Raw genomic sequence first — 15,575 nt, 5'->3', positions numbered from 1 at the left:
CAAAGCGGACACAGCCGTGGCCCTGGGAGCCGCCATTTTTTAACTGTGCTCGTCTTGGCTTTAGCCAACTTCTGATCACCAATCCTCCTTGGAGGAGCGCAAAGACTGTTTGTGTACGCACGCGACTTCCGAAAAATAGCGTACGCTAAAACAGCGCACGCAAAGCGCAAAGCGTGGTTAGCGTTCGGCGCATGCGCAGTGGCGACGGCGCTATTCTTTGCGTACGCAAAGCTTTAGCGTGAACTATTCTAAAACTCCCTCATGTGAGCTCGTTCTAAGCATGCACTCTAAACAGCGCCCTCAAAAGTGGCGTCCAATGAATACCCCCTATCGACAGCTGCCGAAATGAGGCGAAATCCTACGAAGGACGTTATTTAGAGCTCTGGGCCTACCACGAAAAGCCGACTGCCGTTTACCTTTGTGCAGATCATCAATAGGAGGGTGTAGTTCGTTTTATACACGAACTCGTACCTTTGACTTTACGTCACGGCGGTGGCGCTTTTTCGACGCTTCACGCGCAAATTGTGGGCGTTTCGCACGTGCCTGTGTGACTTTCAAGTTTGACCACAAGCGGCAAGACCGAGCTACGCGCTTGGAACGGACGCTTAGGCAGGGCAGCATGCACGTGCTTGTAATTTCGGCTTCGCTCGCACCCATAGAGTTATTAAAATAAACGCTATGTTCAGGTGGCGCTAGTGTGCTGTTGCATTTTAAAACAGTCAGCCAACAGTCTAAATTTGACTTTCGGAAATGCATTAATATGGGAAAATGCAAATGCGTTTCCTCTTCGCGCTCGATTTTAAGAGCAAATTTCGCTTAATGTTGTGAAAGAATAAAAAGTTTGGAACGTTGTAAAATCGGATGTACAAAAATATGTTTCGGTTAAAGTGTTTTCCTTTGGAATTCATGGCGTTGAGCACTGCGCTCAGATAGCCCAGTGCACATGCATAATACGTGTTTACGTTGCAGACGGCTATTATAGAGCACGTATTTACGCATATAGTCAATGCTATGACGCACACACAGTGAATCAGCTTGATAAAACACCAAAAGTATGCTAATATATGCCAAACCAAACAATCAAAACATACAACAAGAACGAAGCATGAAGTTATGGAACGATGACCACGTACTGGATTAGTAACAAACTCTGCATTAGTGACAAACTGCGTTTCCGTCATCTGAATGCTATTGCAGCTTGAATAAACCCTACGCACTTTTTAATTGTTCATTTAGAGCGCAGCTCTTAGGCGCCTGTTTGCGGGTTGAGTGGCGTCGGCACAACCGCGCGTTGCATTATGGGACGTGTGACGTCACGAGGGTAACCCTCATGAAGATAACCCCCACGAGAGTTATCATCGCGAGGGTAACCCTCACCCCCGTGAGGGTTACCTTTGTGAGGGTTCTGCCCTGTGAGTCCTGGGTTTTGCCATATTTTAGGTTTCTGTCTGACAGTTTACGAGTACTCAAGGATGACATCAGTCAGTGGTCTTGTTTACCGAGGGAGTAACCCTCGTCAGGGTAACCCTCACGGGGCCGGGTTACCCCCGTGAGTGTTACCTACCGTGAGGGTTACCCTCACCGATGAAGGCAACTCTCGTGACCCCCGTGAGGGTTACTCTCACGAGGGTGGTTACCTTCACGGGTGAGGGTAACCCAATTCCCGTTGGGGTTACCCTCGTGAGAGTCACGAGGGTAACGTCAAAACGCTACCCTCGTGAGGGTGACGCCCGTGAGGGTCACGAGGGTAACGTCGAAACGTTACTCTCGTGACGCCACGTGTGACGTCATTATGGAAAACACGTGGCGTGTGACGTCACGCGACGTATGACGTCGCACGTGACGTCACGCGACGTATGACGTCACACGTGACATCCACGCATCTCACATTGCCAATATTCCCGCTAAATTTAGCGGGGAAGGAGGAGGCGTATACCCTTCCCTCCGTGCCCTCCCCTCCTCACGTGCTGTGCTCCAATGCGGCGTTACAGGCCACTTCAAAAGTCTTTCACGTTTTTTGATTGAATTGATAGATTGTACTGGACATATCACGCTGTACAACATAGGCGTGGGCCTCAATTTTCGGTAACTTAAACATCGCTCCGTAATGAAAAAACAAAAAACAAAAACAAAAAAAACAACAAAAAAAAACACATTAACTTAATAAATTACTCTTTTATAATGTGAATAAACCTACATAGTACCGTTAGAGTAAACAAACTACGCTGATTCTATTATTCCCTGGCGAAGATATCACGTATGTTTTCTAATAGGTATACACAGGAAGACTGGAAAAGTAGACTGTTTGCTGTCCGCTTCAATTCGGAACTGGAAGTCCCGTTGACATTAGCGCCAGCTGAGCGTCTAGCGTTTATTGTAATAACTCTATGCTCGCACATATATGGGAAACAGATATGGCCTTCTGCATATGTGAAGTGCCCGAAGTGCCCACAGTTAGCACACGAAAACATTATTCTTTATCAACACTGAGTTGGTGTACAGACGATTGCAAGCAGGGCAACTGGCCGCCGCCATGTCTCTGCTCGTGCGGGAATGCCCGTGCAGTTTCAAACTTGACAAAGTTATGTTCACGCGCAAGCTGCACATGCTTGCACGCAAGGGGGACCAGTTGGGGCGCCATGCTAGTCATTTGTGTACATCACATCCCATTGCACTGTAAAAAAAAAAATAGATTTATGGTTTTGCTTGTATTATCAGTTTTGCTAGCATGTGAACGCTGTCCTGAGCTACAAAATGACGATTTTTTCTTTCAGGATTCCGAGTTGCGGCGCTCGAGGAAACGCCTCCTCTGCACGGCCTTTCGGGATGGGCTTCCCCGCCATGACCGTGCTCCTCATCTCGGTGCTCGTCGTGGTCGCCGAACCCAGGAGAGAAATCAAGTACAAGTAAGCACTTTAGAAACCGTATACCGTGGGAGATTATGCCACGAAATCTTGGACCAAAATACTGATGCGATCGCCATGCCATGTCGTTCTCAGGGTCAAGAAGCAAGACTTCTTGCAGAGGTACCAAGATGAGAACAAGAATCGCACAGAGGAAAACGGTACGTCCAAATCAACCTGTTGTTGGCGGCTTCTAATGTTTAAGTGCGAATCTAGGTTTGCCCGAACGTGTAGCAAAAGCTACAAGAGCGAGCTCCAGACTTTCAGCGTCCCTAACAAGCACGCCTCCTCGTGCATGTAGCCTTCAGGGCATCATGCTCCCGCTTGTAGCTTCGGTTTCGCTCACACATAAAAGAAGCTATAATATAGAAGAAAAAGACAGGTTCACGCGCACAGCCACCTTCATGAAGTTGGAGCCATCTGTAACATGCGGGGCTTGTGTATTTCAGCATTTGAGATCTGCCACAAGGTGGCACTACACCGCTGTGGCCAGAACTTCATGCGGGCGTTCAACCTCGTCGAATACCTGTCTGGAGCGGATTACTACAATACTCAGTGCACGCTGAGAAAAGTAAGTGGATGGTTTAATTTGAAACTAAGACAATACAAACTAGGAATACTATTGTACCACCCCCGCCGCCTCTAATGTTGCGCACAACCTTTTAGCATGGTGAATGCAGAAATTGCGTTCTAGGAGGCAAACATCAACTTCCAGAACGACTTGACAATCAACACGCCAGTGCAGTGCCGATTGTTCGCAAATGATTGTGTAGTTTTTTCTGATATAGGTTGTGTTGCAGACCAACAAGCGCTTAATAACTGTCTTTCATCCATTTGCAATTGGTGTTCGACTTGGCAATAACTATTAAACTGTACAAAGTGTGCTCAGGTGACTATAACGCGAAACAAATTTCTTTTGGATTTTAGTTACTCAATGAATAACGTACCCTTGCAAACAGTCAGTGAATATAAATATCTTGGAGTCATCATTTCATCAAATCTCAATTGGAATGCGCACATAAACTACATATCCGCTAACGCTTCACAGACACTCTGGATGTTAAGAAGAAAACCACAGTACTGCACACCCGGAATCAAATTAATGGCCTACATTCAGACTTGTACCGTACGCATTACAAGTAATCAAATTACTTGTTATCGAATACTTTTTGGAGTAATTTTGTAATCAGTTGATTACTTTTATTAGGCAGTAATCACAAGTGTAATCTGATTACTTTTGAAGTAATAAAATTACTTGTAACCGTTACAATTTGTCTACGGACACCCCCCCCCCCCCCCTCCCCCGGCACCACGCCTTTTTTTTATGAAATGACAGAAATAAAATTTGCTTTTTTTTCGAATGGAAAAAAGAAAGATTTTTGCGGAACTGTAGTAAACGAGGTCAATCTCTTTCTATGTACAGTTCCTGTGGAATGTCCGTTTTTTGTTTTTTTTTTCGAGCTGGGACTGGGAGTGGGAAGCCCCACGGAAGCCACAGTGCGTGACAAAGGCCATTCAGGGCGAAGTTTGAGGAAGCAGAATGTAGCTTGGCGAGTCCTTCGTTCAAACTAGCCCCCTCACGCACACACACACATAAATAAAAATATTCTGGTTAGGGTACCCACTCGCAGCCCGTAGGCGAACCAGAACCGGAGAATGCCTAAAGCGGATGCAAAATATAACAAAGGCAGTTGAAATATTTCCCCATTTCCCCTACGCGGTCTTTGTGACAAGCAATGTTTCGAGTTGAGAAGTGGTCGGGGCGATCTCTTCTGCTAATGGATACTACACATGATCCGTTTCAAATCCTGGAGCTGCTGCTCTTTTGTATAACATGCGAGCTCATCCACATGTGAATAATAAAATGAGCGACGCAAACTTTGAGCGACACCCCTTGATCAAGCTTAACAAGATCTAGAACCCCCTCCGCTCCCCTCCCCCCCCCCCCTCCCCCCCCCCCCCCCCCCCCCCCCACACACACACACACACTGGCGAACGCCCAAATCATTAAACGTCTTCAAACGAATTCTATGCTTGTGTCCGCATTGTGAAGGTGCAACGACCACGAAGAGGGAGCCAGTTTTTCTTCTTCAATACTTGTCCAAATGTGAAATATAGGTTGGAAGTAGTTCATTGTTATGAGCGCTAAAGATGTCTTCACAGAATAAAGTAATCAGAAAAGTAACGATTACTTCTTTAAGTAATGTCCAATTACTTTTGTCGTCGAGTAATCAAGTAATCTAATCGAATACTTTTTAGCCAAGAGTAATAGTAATTGTAATCGATTACTTTTTTTTAGTAACGTGTACAAGACTGCCTACATTACTATTTTTAGGCCATTACTAGAATATGCCATTTCGGTATAGGATCCATATACACACAAATAAGCATAAGCCGTCTAGAAAAAAATACAAAAAAAGCACTACGCTTTGTGGCTGGCAGTATTATCAAATAAATAAATAAATAAATAAATAAATAAACTACACACTATTAATTTTTCTGGTCCGCACCGCGACACTAATTCACGACGAGATTATTTCGTTTTGTTTTCTTTCGGACAGCGTCCGAAAGAGGGGCCACGGCAAAAGGCTAACGAGCTCGACGAGGCACAGGTCCCTTACACTTCACATAGGTACTTACATAAATGGACGAAAGAATGCATTCAGCTGAAAATTACGAACAGGAGAAATGCATGGCGCAAAAGGCTGACGAAAGTTGGCATGGGCCGACCATAGGCAACATAATGTGTATTCTGTTCAATAACTGCCTGGTAAAGATTGACAGAGTAGTGATACGCTTTTGCTCCACGAAACCTCAATAATTCAATCAACCGAGCAACAAAACGTATGTACATTTTGCACGTCCGCTTTTTCATAGTTGTCCCTCCTCTTGAAACAAACCTTCTCCCTACATTCCGCGGGGTGCTGGCTACAGATTTCGATTTTTAATTGATTTCAGTATCCGCGCTGTTTCGAACAGAAAAAAAAAAAAAAAAAAAAAACTCAAACTTTAAAGTCTCATCTTTGTTGGCGACACGGTTGAATTAGTCCGGTAGGTGTGGGTGGCATCACAAGCGACGTTCGTTGTTCTCACGAGACTGCACAACGCGGAGTTTGCGTTATGTTTGGATGATCCGCAAGACCCGCAGATTTATGGGCGTGCGTATCGAAAATGCGAGCGAAGGCCACGCGGCTTTGCGAAATCAGATAGTCAGATGCACGTTTTCAGGCAGTGTCCTAGGTTTTAAGCGCTTTTCGAGATTAGTATATTTTTCATCCTCATGCAGTTCCCAAGTTAAAACGAACTTATAATGTCGCCCTCCATGTACCTATAGAGTTGACCTACGAGATAGCTTCCCGCTCAAGTTCATTTGCTTCGCTTGGTTGGTGAATAAAGGTATGCTGCGGAAAGTCGACTGAATATAGATTGTGCACTAGTTTTTGGAGGGTTAGAAAGTAAGGGGTATATGCTTTTCGGAAAACTTGGCGTTATTGAGAAGGCATTTGCCTCCTACCTTATTCTTTTTTAAATGTTTTTTCTTTGTTTTTGCTTAAACGTGGCACATCGATTTCTATCACTTTCAGTTTGTTTTACTTTGTAGAGAAGAGATTTTCACTCGTTTTTTCCTGTCGTTTACGTGCATGTTGAATTATGTGCATTTCCTGCACGCTTGTATGCAGCTGACCGTTGTTGGGAGCTGCACTCTGCAGCTTTTTTTCCTCGGACCTTCATTTCTATCAAATTTGATAGAAGCATAGTTATTACTATTATAGTGTCACTGATACGTTTTTCTTTCTTTTCTTTTCTTTCATTAATGTGGTTTCAGGCTTTCTTCGCATGCGTTGACAAGCTGCGACAGAAGCCCTGCCGCAAGCGACGCACCTCCGCTCTGGACGACAAGCGATTTCGCAAAAAGCTGGCGGACGCCCTCTGGGAGACCAGGGTTTGTGTCCTCGGCATCAAGGACATTGACGAGCTGCCTCCCAAGAGGAAAGGACTCAAGTGACCGAAGAACGCGGATCTTGGGCACATCCAGTACATGACCACACAACGCGGTCGGGCACCGGGACCTCTTCCAGGGTTCATGTCCGTCTAATGCGAATTTGCTTTGATGAGGCAGCCTGTGTAGGCATTAAGTTCCTTTCCTACGGCTTTACACGACACGTCTAGAAGAACGTTACGTATGATACACAAACTTCCTGAACCTGACACGTTTGTTTCCGATCTGATTTTCGCGCACACGCGAAAGTAAAAAAGTGAAAATCTTTTCTAGCGATGTAGTCAGGTTATGGGATTCGTGTGAATGGAGAAGGATGTGACATCGTATCGAATCGGGCGATGCTAAGATGTGCCAACATGCATTCGTTCATAGCTGCTGCAAATTTAAAGGGGTCTATGACATTTCGCGGTAGGAATATTAGGACACCCAAATATCCGGATCACATTTAAAGACCTGTGCGGCAGGTGCCACAGATATCACAGGTCTGAGAACAGTAGCGAAAGGTGTAAGAAAATGGACGACTTTCGGCTCAAAGCAAATCCTGTCAAAACATTCTAGAATGTGGAGGACAAATTCTCAGGGAGCACGCTTACTTTCGGAGACTTCTGCGCTTGCTGTGGTGATGCTAATGAGCATACCTAATGAGTGCGTGTGGCCGGGGTGTTTAGAAAATATAGTATTAGGATAGGTGTTTTTTTTTGTTGTTATTATTCGCATTATCATGCAATACTCCTATTCTTCGTTGATGTTTCTGTATCTGTAACATACTGATCACCGAAAGGTAAGAAAGTACATTAAATGTCCTTTTTGTTTCTCAGCTAAAGGCCACGGTCGGTTATTTTTCGAACAAAAATAATACAAGATAGTATGGCTACTATTACGGTCAGTTTCAAAATAGAGTGAAAAACAGCGATGGCATTCTACATGCTACTTCTAAAACGAAGTTCCTCAACTGACAGGACATTAGACTGGTCGCAAACTCGTGATATGTGATGCTGCACGCAGAAATCTTGATATGAGTAATTGATCTTTTATAAAAAAATAAGTTGATTCCTAACTTACACTCAAATTCAAGTTTCAGAGCAAAGTGCTACTTTGACCATTTACGGCATTCAGCTGAACAGGAAAATACTCTTCATACATATATTTCTAAAGAAGAATACAATTCCACATACTCCACAATGTTCGTGTTATACTCATTCGTAACAAATTTCTAGTTATGAACTTTTAATGAAAAGTTATTAAAATTACAAACAAGAGGTTTGCTTTTATGGTTATGACCGCAAAGTCGCTCAGAAGAGATTGACGATTTTTTAGTTCAACACCTAAGTTTGGCGTGGAGTGAAAGCCAGGATAACATTATTGCCTCAGTCATTGTGCTTAATATTTTCAATATCGTGACTTTACTGCTTCATTTGGGTTGTGAAGAGTTATCTGGGTGTTCAGTCACGTGACCAATGTTCTTGTAGTTTGTAATCAGCGCGTAAAATTACGCTCACTGTCCTCGTGCTCGTCGAGTTTCTTCTGGATGTTCTAGAGTACGTAGCAACTCGGGTAATATATTGTTTTCGTTGTTTGGAAGAACACTTCTGAAAATTCTCAGCTCGATTGTTTTTTGTTAAAAAAAAGAAGAAACAAACAAAGCGATATTATTCCTGGGTGTAAAACGTTCTCAATATGTTGTAAACACTCCCAATCTAAGGCGCACATGAATTTGCACTATGTTGGATTAAGTTTTTTTTATTGAATCCAGATTTAGGACTTAAAGTTCAGTCTACTGATTATGCGCATTTAATAAGTAGCATTTGTGCATTGCCTCGAACTGCACATTATGCCAAATACTTGTGCCAGACAAACAAAAGACAGGTGTTTCTGTGATAAGTAATGCATTTCGAAGTTCTCGTGTTGTCATCTTGAAAAAGTACCGCCACTTAAAAGTTCTACCACTACATATTTAAGCTGCGTAATTTCTTCCTTAGGCTTTTTTTTTTCAACTTTCCAACCACTCACAGAATGCTTGTTTGAAACGTACCTGATTATATATTGAGTCTTGAACTTATTATTTATAAGAACGGTTTTAATACCTACGTTTGAATATATTTTTTACCAATATGTACATAATGAGCCTTCTTTTTGAGTATTCTTTTTGGTGTGTCCTGCAAGGGCAGCGTCGTCGGGTACCAGTCAATTTTACTCCACCAAGACCTCAACGTTGGTATTCCGAATGTGCTTTCTTTAAGCGCATGCTCTAAATGTTGGTGTAATAAAGTGTCATGAAAACAAATTGTGTTTATGTCCCTTTGGTCGGCATGTAATCATGCAGGAAGTTAACTGCCCAATTTCTATGGTGCGCTGTCGACGGGCCAGTAGGCTTTAAAGCCTTTAAACATATTCAATGACTCGTTCACTATTCACTTTCGGACATGCTAATCAAGTAGAGCTGATCAGCTCACGCAAGAATACAGTAGCTTTTGAAGTAGAACAATTAACTTATGACATGCGTTTCGTAAGCATTTTCTAAAATGTTCATCGTCAGAGGATGAGAAAACCTTCACGGTCCTTTATTAAATACTTTTAATGGAGTCGTTAGTTTTCAATTGTATTGAGACCCCACAGTGGAAGGCAACCACTCCTACAATAAATGTATTTAAATGTTTCGCTGTTTCCATACAAGGGTGTGCACACCGCGCAATATTTGAGCGCAGTAAAGTTATAGCTTATAGACAGCATCATTTGTAGAAAGCAAAGTCAGTGCCACATTAATTACCTCTGTTCATGTTATTGATATCAATAAAAATATAATAGGGATTTAGTCTCAGACACCTGAAACATTTTTCACGGTGATGTACGCGGATGTGTATTATGCATAAACAGGAAAGTGTGGAAGACCCGAATAAAATAGCGGGTAACATGGGCAAATTAATAAAAATACGAGTTTCAAAACTCGAGCCTTGTGTATGGATATCCTGTATTCGTGAGTCTATCAAGTTACCGACTGGCAAGAAACTTACTTCCCAAACGACTTTCCGGTAATAATATGGGAGAAATCGTAACTAGTGGGAGAGAGGGCCGAGGGGTCATTATGCTCGGGGCCAATCTTCCTGAGGCTATCCAGTCCAAGCTACCGGCGTCCGTCGGCTCTTTCGTCTTGGGAGACTGCGGGAATAATATGATGCGCGTCGCTCTTCTAGAGGCAGCTAACACAGAACACACACTATATAGTTGGGTACTCCGAAAACTTGCCCAATTTTAGACGATGTTACGGACCATTCAAGAAAGGGGCTTCTGGCCGGTGCTATTTTTAGCTTTGATGCGTATGGCGCGTGCTTTGCTCCCTTCCCAAAGCGGCCAACACGCATCTGCTGGGCTGTGCTCGTATACGCCGTAAAGCGAAGAATTTTTTTCACTTCAACTTATTTTGTGATTGACCCCGACACTATAGCCTGCCGGGAACAGTCTGGTGGCGCCAGCAGAGTGAGAGCCCACGGTCATACCCTGTATCGTTGTAACTTGGCAAATGGTGAACGCTAAGCCCCACATTCCGTACCGACGGCTTCGATGCGCGCTACGTATACAAGAGCGACGCTCACATATTGGAGCATGACCGAAAAACCTGACACTTTTTTGCAGTAAAAGGGCACTCCGGTGATACGTAGTCACGTTGCGATTGGCCCGGCAGGGCCGTAGCTTCTGACGTACTGGCATGTTATGACATCACGGCTTCTTGGCCTATCTAGTATTTCCTGCTTCAGACACTAGGCCAGGCGGAGCCACCAGAGTAATAGCTCACGTTTGAACTACGCAACCACCACTCCCAGGCCTACCCAATGTTTCTTGCTTCGGTCGCTAGATAGCGCCACACCAAACAGCATTGCAGGTTGCCTATACGAGTTCGTTTCCCCTTAAGTTTAGACACAGCCAGCGCTACGAGCTGATGGGACCAATCAGACAGCGTGAAAAGCTCACCATGGTGGATTTCTTCATGTTTCTGTACGTGTTCTATCATAGCTGAACTAATCATAAACAGAAAAGGACTTGCGGTTTTGACGCTGCATGATTAGTCCCATTACCTCGTTGCGTCGGCTGCGTCTGGACTGAAGCTGAAACGAAGTATGGCCACTGAGACCACGGGTCCAAACAATTTTTGTGCATTTGTAGTGAATTTTTCGTAAAATATACAAACCTGGACATGAATCTGAATTAGACTTGGACGACCGCCAAGCCGGTGAACGTTAAAACCGTGCAACACGAAATGGCTCTATCCGTGGCTCAAAAACGTCATAGCTTCGTAAGCTCCCAGAAGGATACAGAAGCACTGAGGCACAGCGAGACGAGTAACAACGCTTTGCTGTACGAGCAAACATTTAGGCAGATCTACAGTGCATTTTTGCAGCAACCATTCGGTCAAGTTGATTGGAGCTCTCCGTGTACCTAAACATGAACAAGCGCCTTTCTGGGTTCAGGCTAGGTTTTCTCTAGTCTTTTGAGAATCTAAAAGCTTCGTTATTCTGGAGTTGCAAATCATTGGCCGCTTTGGCGCCGCACGGAGTAGAGTGCCGTCCCAGTATGACTCGGAAATTTTTTTTATTTCGGCCATGCTTCTCCGACGCACACCAACAGGAGGGCGACAGTGACGAGCGAGAAGTGCGGAGGAGCAAGACCGGGCGAGCGACACATCTGGAAGCCCTGGCGGTAGATACTGCGCTGAGCATCCGTCTTCAGCCTGAAGGCCACGTCGGGGCAGTCGCCGCTAGGAACCATGGCCGATATGCAGTCAGCGTACTGCCTCACCAGCCTACGCGCAGCGGAACGGCCATTTGAGCGGTGAAGGCGGACATTAGGCAGTTTTAGCATAGCGCTACCCGAGCGGTATTGTTACCGGAAACTCGCGTTGCACATTCAAAGCAATCTCTTTCGCGAGCAAGGAGCGTTGCCGTGCCCACGGTAGCCTGCAGTAACGCCGTGCTAAAACTGTCTATCATTTCATTGATTCTGCTACTCTGAGCGTGGAGCGAAAGCTTACGCTGGGAACCTCCTGGGTTCGATCCCCGCCGCCCCCGCCCGTTTCGATCTGGATGAGTTTCGTGATTAAAGATTAAAACAGCGCAAGGACACGGACAAGAACAAGAAGGTAGACAAACAAGGCGCTTGTTTGTCTACCTTCTTGTTCTTGTCCGTGTCCTTGCGCTGTTTTAATCTTTAATCATGAAATACCAACTAGCCCAAACTTCTACACGAGTTTCGTACCGGCACGCGTTCGTGTGATCACTACTGCGTGATGCACGTTAAGAATCCCCGGTTAGCAGTTGTACTGCACTGGCTAAAATTCTCATCTACAGCTAAGAGACCGATTACCCGTTGAGGCGCATCTCCATCAAGGCTGTATAAACATAAAGAGCATACCAATTTTTTTTGTTGATTCTGCTATCCTACAACTTTCAATTACTCAACACACAAAAAAAAACATTAATGACGCAATGCAAGTCCGTCGTGGTGTATACGCAGTACAAAAACCTGCAGGATTGTTTGCATGAACGTAACCTCCTATGTAGGGGGCCATGGACCGAACAAATGATGAATGCTGCAGCCATGCTATAAAATCTTCAGGCTAATGCACACTTCAAAGAAATGCAGCAACAAGGATACGGGAAAGGCATTGCCGTAACTCGTGACGCCACAAGCTATAGAGTTCACCATCGCTACATGAAGCTGAGCACAAGGAGCCAACATTAGTTCTCTACTTGATATGACCCCTTCCCACACAGCTAATTTCCTTTTTTTTTTTTTTTAAAGCGGTGTTTGCCATGGCGGGATAAGCAAATATGGCAGAAACACGAGAAGGGAAAAAAAACCAGCACCATTGACTGTAAACAAATTTGCAAGAAAGCAGCAAATATCTGCCTGCTAAACAGCACGCGCGGTCTTCGAGTTTTTACGTGTACCGCTCGAGACGCTCCGACATATTAGCGGCCAGGAGCTTCTGACTACAGTGCACCCCGACCAACGGTGACCCCGAAGCACCACCTGTTGTTAGCATCACTATAGATAAGCTACGTTTCAAAGTAAGGACACTTCAGCTGCTCACAAGTCATCTGAATCTTCATCTGAAATCGCAGGAAACGAGTTTCCTTTCTCCAGAAATGTTAAAACAATCCGCCACATCGAAAAAAAAAAAAAAAAATATCACCCGAGCTTCCCGACACCGTACCTAAACTACTCAAGCTCTGAAAGTGGCATTTCCAAATGCTAACTAACGTCATTAGACCACTTTCAAAAGTGCGCGCCATTTGAGAGCTCCTGTGACATTTATCTGAGTCGCCGTTTGGGGACGTACTTTTGAGCATGTACTGGCCACGAGGGTTGCGTCTGCGTTCACCTCGTGCCCAAGGAATGGCGACCGCCGATGTTGCTTTATAAACTTTTGAAAAAGGTCTATTGAGCCTGCCCTGTACTAAGCAGCGTAATGGCGTCGTCCACGAGATAGTCGTTGAATAAAGCGCCTATACTCTAGCGTACTCAGTGGCCCTCTAAAAACCGTCGCAACGTTAGGCGCGCTCGTTTTCACACTTGCCGCAGTGGCCGGCTCCCCGCGGCACGGACCGGGGGTTTCGCAGACTAAACTCTGTTCTTATAAAACGTTGCTGCGCGCAACGTCGATCATGAATAAAAGCAGCTCACGGACTCGAAAATGATAAGAAGACAATGTTAAAAAAAATGATCGAGCAAGACAAAAATAAAGAGGGGAAGGCAAAGACGGGACGTAAATTTAGCCGACCTCCATGCACGAACGTGCGCAGCCGCCCGAGATAAAATAATCCGGAGGATTTAGGCTGATGGATGAAGGGCATCACCTGCAAATCTTGCGCACGCGAGAGGCCTTTCCGACTTTACCCCGGAGCGTCGTGTTCTGCAACACTTTTACCAGGTCCATTTTTTTCTCGCAAATGTTTTTAAAATGAATCAACTCCGTTTCGTTGCACGCCAGCACCGCTGTTGAAAAAAAAGAAATACAATAAGAAATGCATTTCACGACGCTTTCTTATTTATATATATATATATTTCACCGTAGAAGCTAAAGTGGGAACGATCTATAGATACGAGGATGGTATCTCTCCTAAACGAAAAACAAAACTCGCGAGTTGTGCGAGTCCATGTCGCGCAATGCGTTGAGGCTCACTGCTGAAACTTCGACCATTTATCTTTAAACGCAACTCGCTTAGACATTCAAATTGCGCTTGTTTATGCAACATTTACAAACCTGCTTGTACCAGGCGTCGTATCTTGTTAATCGATTTGTCCATACGACGGTTCCTGAGGGGAGCTACAGGCTTCCTGTCTGAAAAAAAAACAAAAAAAAAAAAAAAAACAGCCGCAACAACATCAATAACAACTTTCATTTTCAAACTACAGGATAATAAAGGATCCTCGAGCGTTGCTGTAGCATATGGTAATTTATAGGTACTACTTTGTATAGGAAGATCAACGTACACCTATCGTTATAAAACACATTCGGACGATGCGCCGTAAAAGATCCAGCGGGAATTGAAACCGGAATATCTACATTGCGTTTTCCGTGTATTCACGTCGAAGAAATCTTGACACAAAATAGGCCAAAATACACCCATGGGACACACATGGACGACGCAGTGGTGTGTTACGCGTTGCTACCGAGTCAAGAACGCCCGGAGTCCTACCAGCCGCTTTCAGGCCAACACTTACAAATCGCAACGAAGGAACTGCGATTCCAGTTTCAACCCTATACTTCCGGAGCAGGCAACCGGCGATATTTTATTCAAGATACGTCTTACGAATAGACGTGAGCTCTCACATACTCTGTTCTTCTGAACTAAATGCACTAATCCGGCACAACAAGCGCCGGTCTTGCCCACGCTTAAAAAAACACTCACAAATTTTTTTTAAAAATCTTTTTAGGAGATTACGGGTTACAAACTGAGGAGAGACTGAATGAAAATGTCGTACCTTGGAAGTACTCATAGTATTCGTCCTGATCGTAATAGTAATACTCCTTTTCGCCGGTGTCTTCGAGGTAGTACTCTTCGTCCTCACTGCCATGGGGAGGAGGACCTGTGCCCAGGTCTTGAGCAGGCCGATCACCACGTACGAACGGCCAAATCATAAGCAGCAGTACGCTGTGAAACCATGCTGAGGACATCGTGGCACCGACGCGTTGACGCCCAGTAACGTTGTCGCCTGCCTCGGCTGGCTTTTACAGCATTGGCACGGATCACTTCAACGATCTCGAGTGAGTTGAAGCGCCTGAGACGTCCAAACCGCGTGTCACACCTGATCGACCATGACGGAGCTTGCCCTGGGACAGTACATCAGAGTTCTCCCCAGTCTAGATACACTGAACAAATTTGTTTGTTAGGTTCACGCACGCTTAAGCTCGAAGGATGACGCTCCTGTCGGGCTCACAGTAATAATCGCACGTCACGGCTCCTGGCAAGGGCCAATAGAATAACGGGTGAGTTAGAGTCATATCAAATGTATTGTATAGACACATATCGGGTCTCGGTGTGAACGCCAAATAGTCGAACCACCTATTTAATGTTTCGTTATGATGTAGTCTGGACATACAGAATATATCTTACTGAAAAGTCTGATGACATCAGCTTCAAAAAATTAATTAAGAAACAAAAAAGGTATTCGAG

At 44.7% G+C, this 15,575-nt stretch overlaps 2 protein-coding genes across 2 annotated transcripts in view; one reads left to right on the top strand and one right to left on the bottom strand.

Annotated features, from left to right (window-relative positions):
• Positions 1-9,187, top strand: part of LOC8043951 — a 33,846-nt gene extending 24,659 nt beyond the window's left edge. Inside the window, exons 2-5 of the mRNA XM_002416463.4 lie at positions 2,775-2,906; positions 3,000-3,064; positions 3,353-3,474; positions 6,730-9,187. Coding sequence (XP_002416508.1) covers positions 2,827-2,906; positions 3,000-3,064; positions 3,353-3,474; positions 6,730-6,909 — 447 coding nt within the window. The 5' untranslated portion in view covers positions 2,775-2,826 and the 3' untranslated portion in view covers positions 6,910-9,187. The remainder of the gene's footprint in view (positions 1-2,774; positions 2,907-2,999; positions 3,065-3,352; positions 3,475-6,729) is intronic.
• Positions 9,188-11,487: 2,300 nt separating this feature from the next.
• LOC121046291 lies at positions 11,488-15,076 on the bottom strand. Its single transcript, XM_040500367.1, has 4 exons — positions 14,884-15,076; positions 14,162-14,239; positions 13,755-13,893; positions 11,488-11,698 (listed from the first exon to the last, which is right to left on the bottom strand). The coding sequence occupies exons 1-4, from the start codon at positions 15,074-15,076 to the stop codon at positions 11,488-11,490; spliced, it is 621 nt and encodes a 206-aa protein (XP_040356301.1).
• Between the last annotated feature and the right edge of the window lie 499 nt (positions 15,077-15,575).

Source organism: Ixodes scapularis, unplaced genomic scaffold, assembly GCF_016920785.2.
Source record: "Ixodes scapularis isolate PalLabHiFi unplaced genomic scaffold, ASM1692078v2 PGA_scaffold9__187_contigs__length_104089568, whole genome shotgun sequence".
NCBI classification, from domain to species: domain Eukaryota; kingdom Metazoa; phylum Arthropoda; class Arachnida; order Ixodida; family Ixodidae; genus Ixodes; species Ixodes scapularis.
Note: the sequence above shows the minus strand (reverse complement) of the source record. Positions and strands in the feature narration are given on the sequence as shown.

What these genes read in the sequence shown, in the direction of transcription:
- LOC121046291 (XM_040500367.1), bottom strand. Translation starts at nt 15,076, where the DNA reads ATGTCCTCAGCATGGTTTCACAGCGTACTGCTGCTTATGATTTGGCCG. An exon ending in ATACTATGAGTACTTCCAAG is followed by an intron (nt 14,240 to 14,883) that starts GTACGACATTTT and finishes TTTTTTTTTCAG; the next exon opens with ACAGGAAGCCTGTAGCTCCC. An exon ending in ACGACGCCTGGTACAAGCAG is followed by an intron (nt 13,894 to 14,161) that starts GTTTGTAAATGT and finishes TTTTTTCAACAG; the next exon opens with CGGTGCTGGCGTGCAACGAA.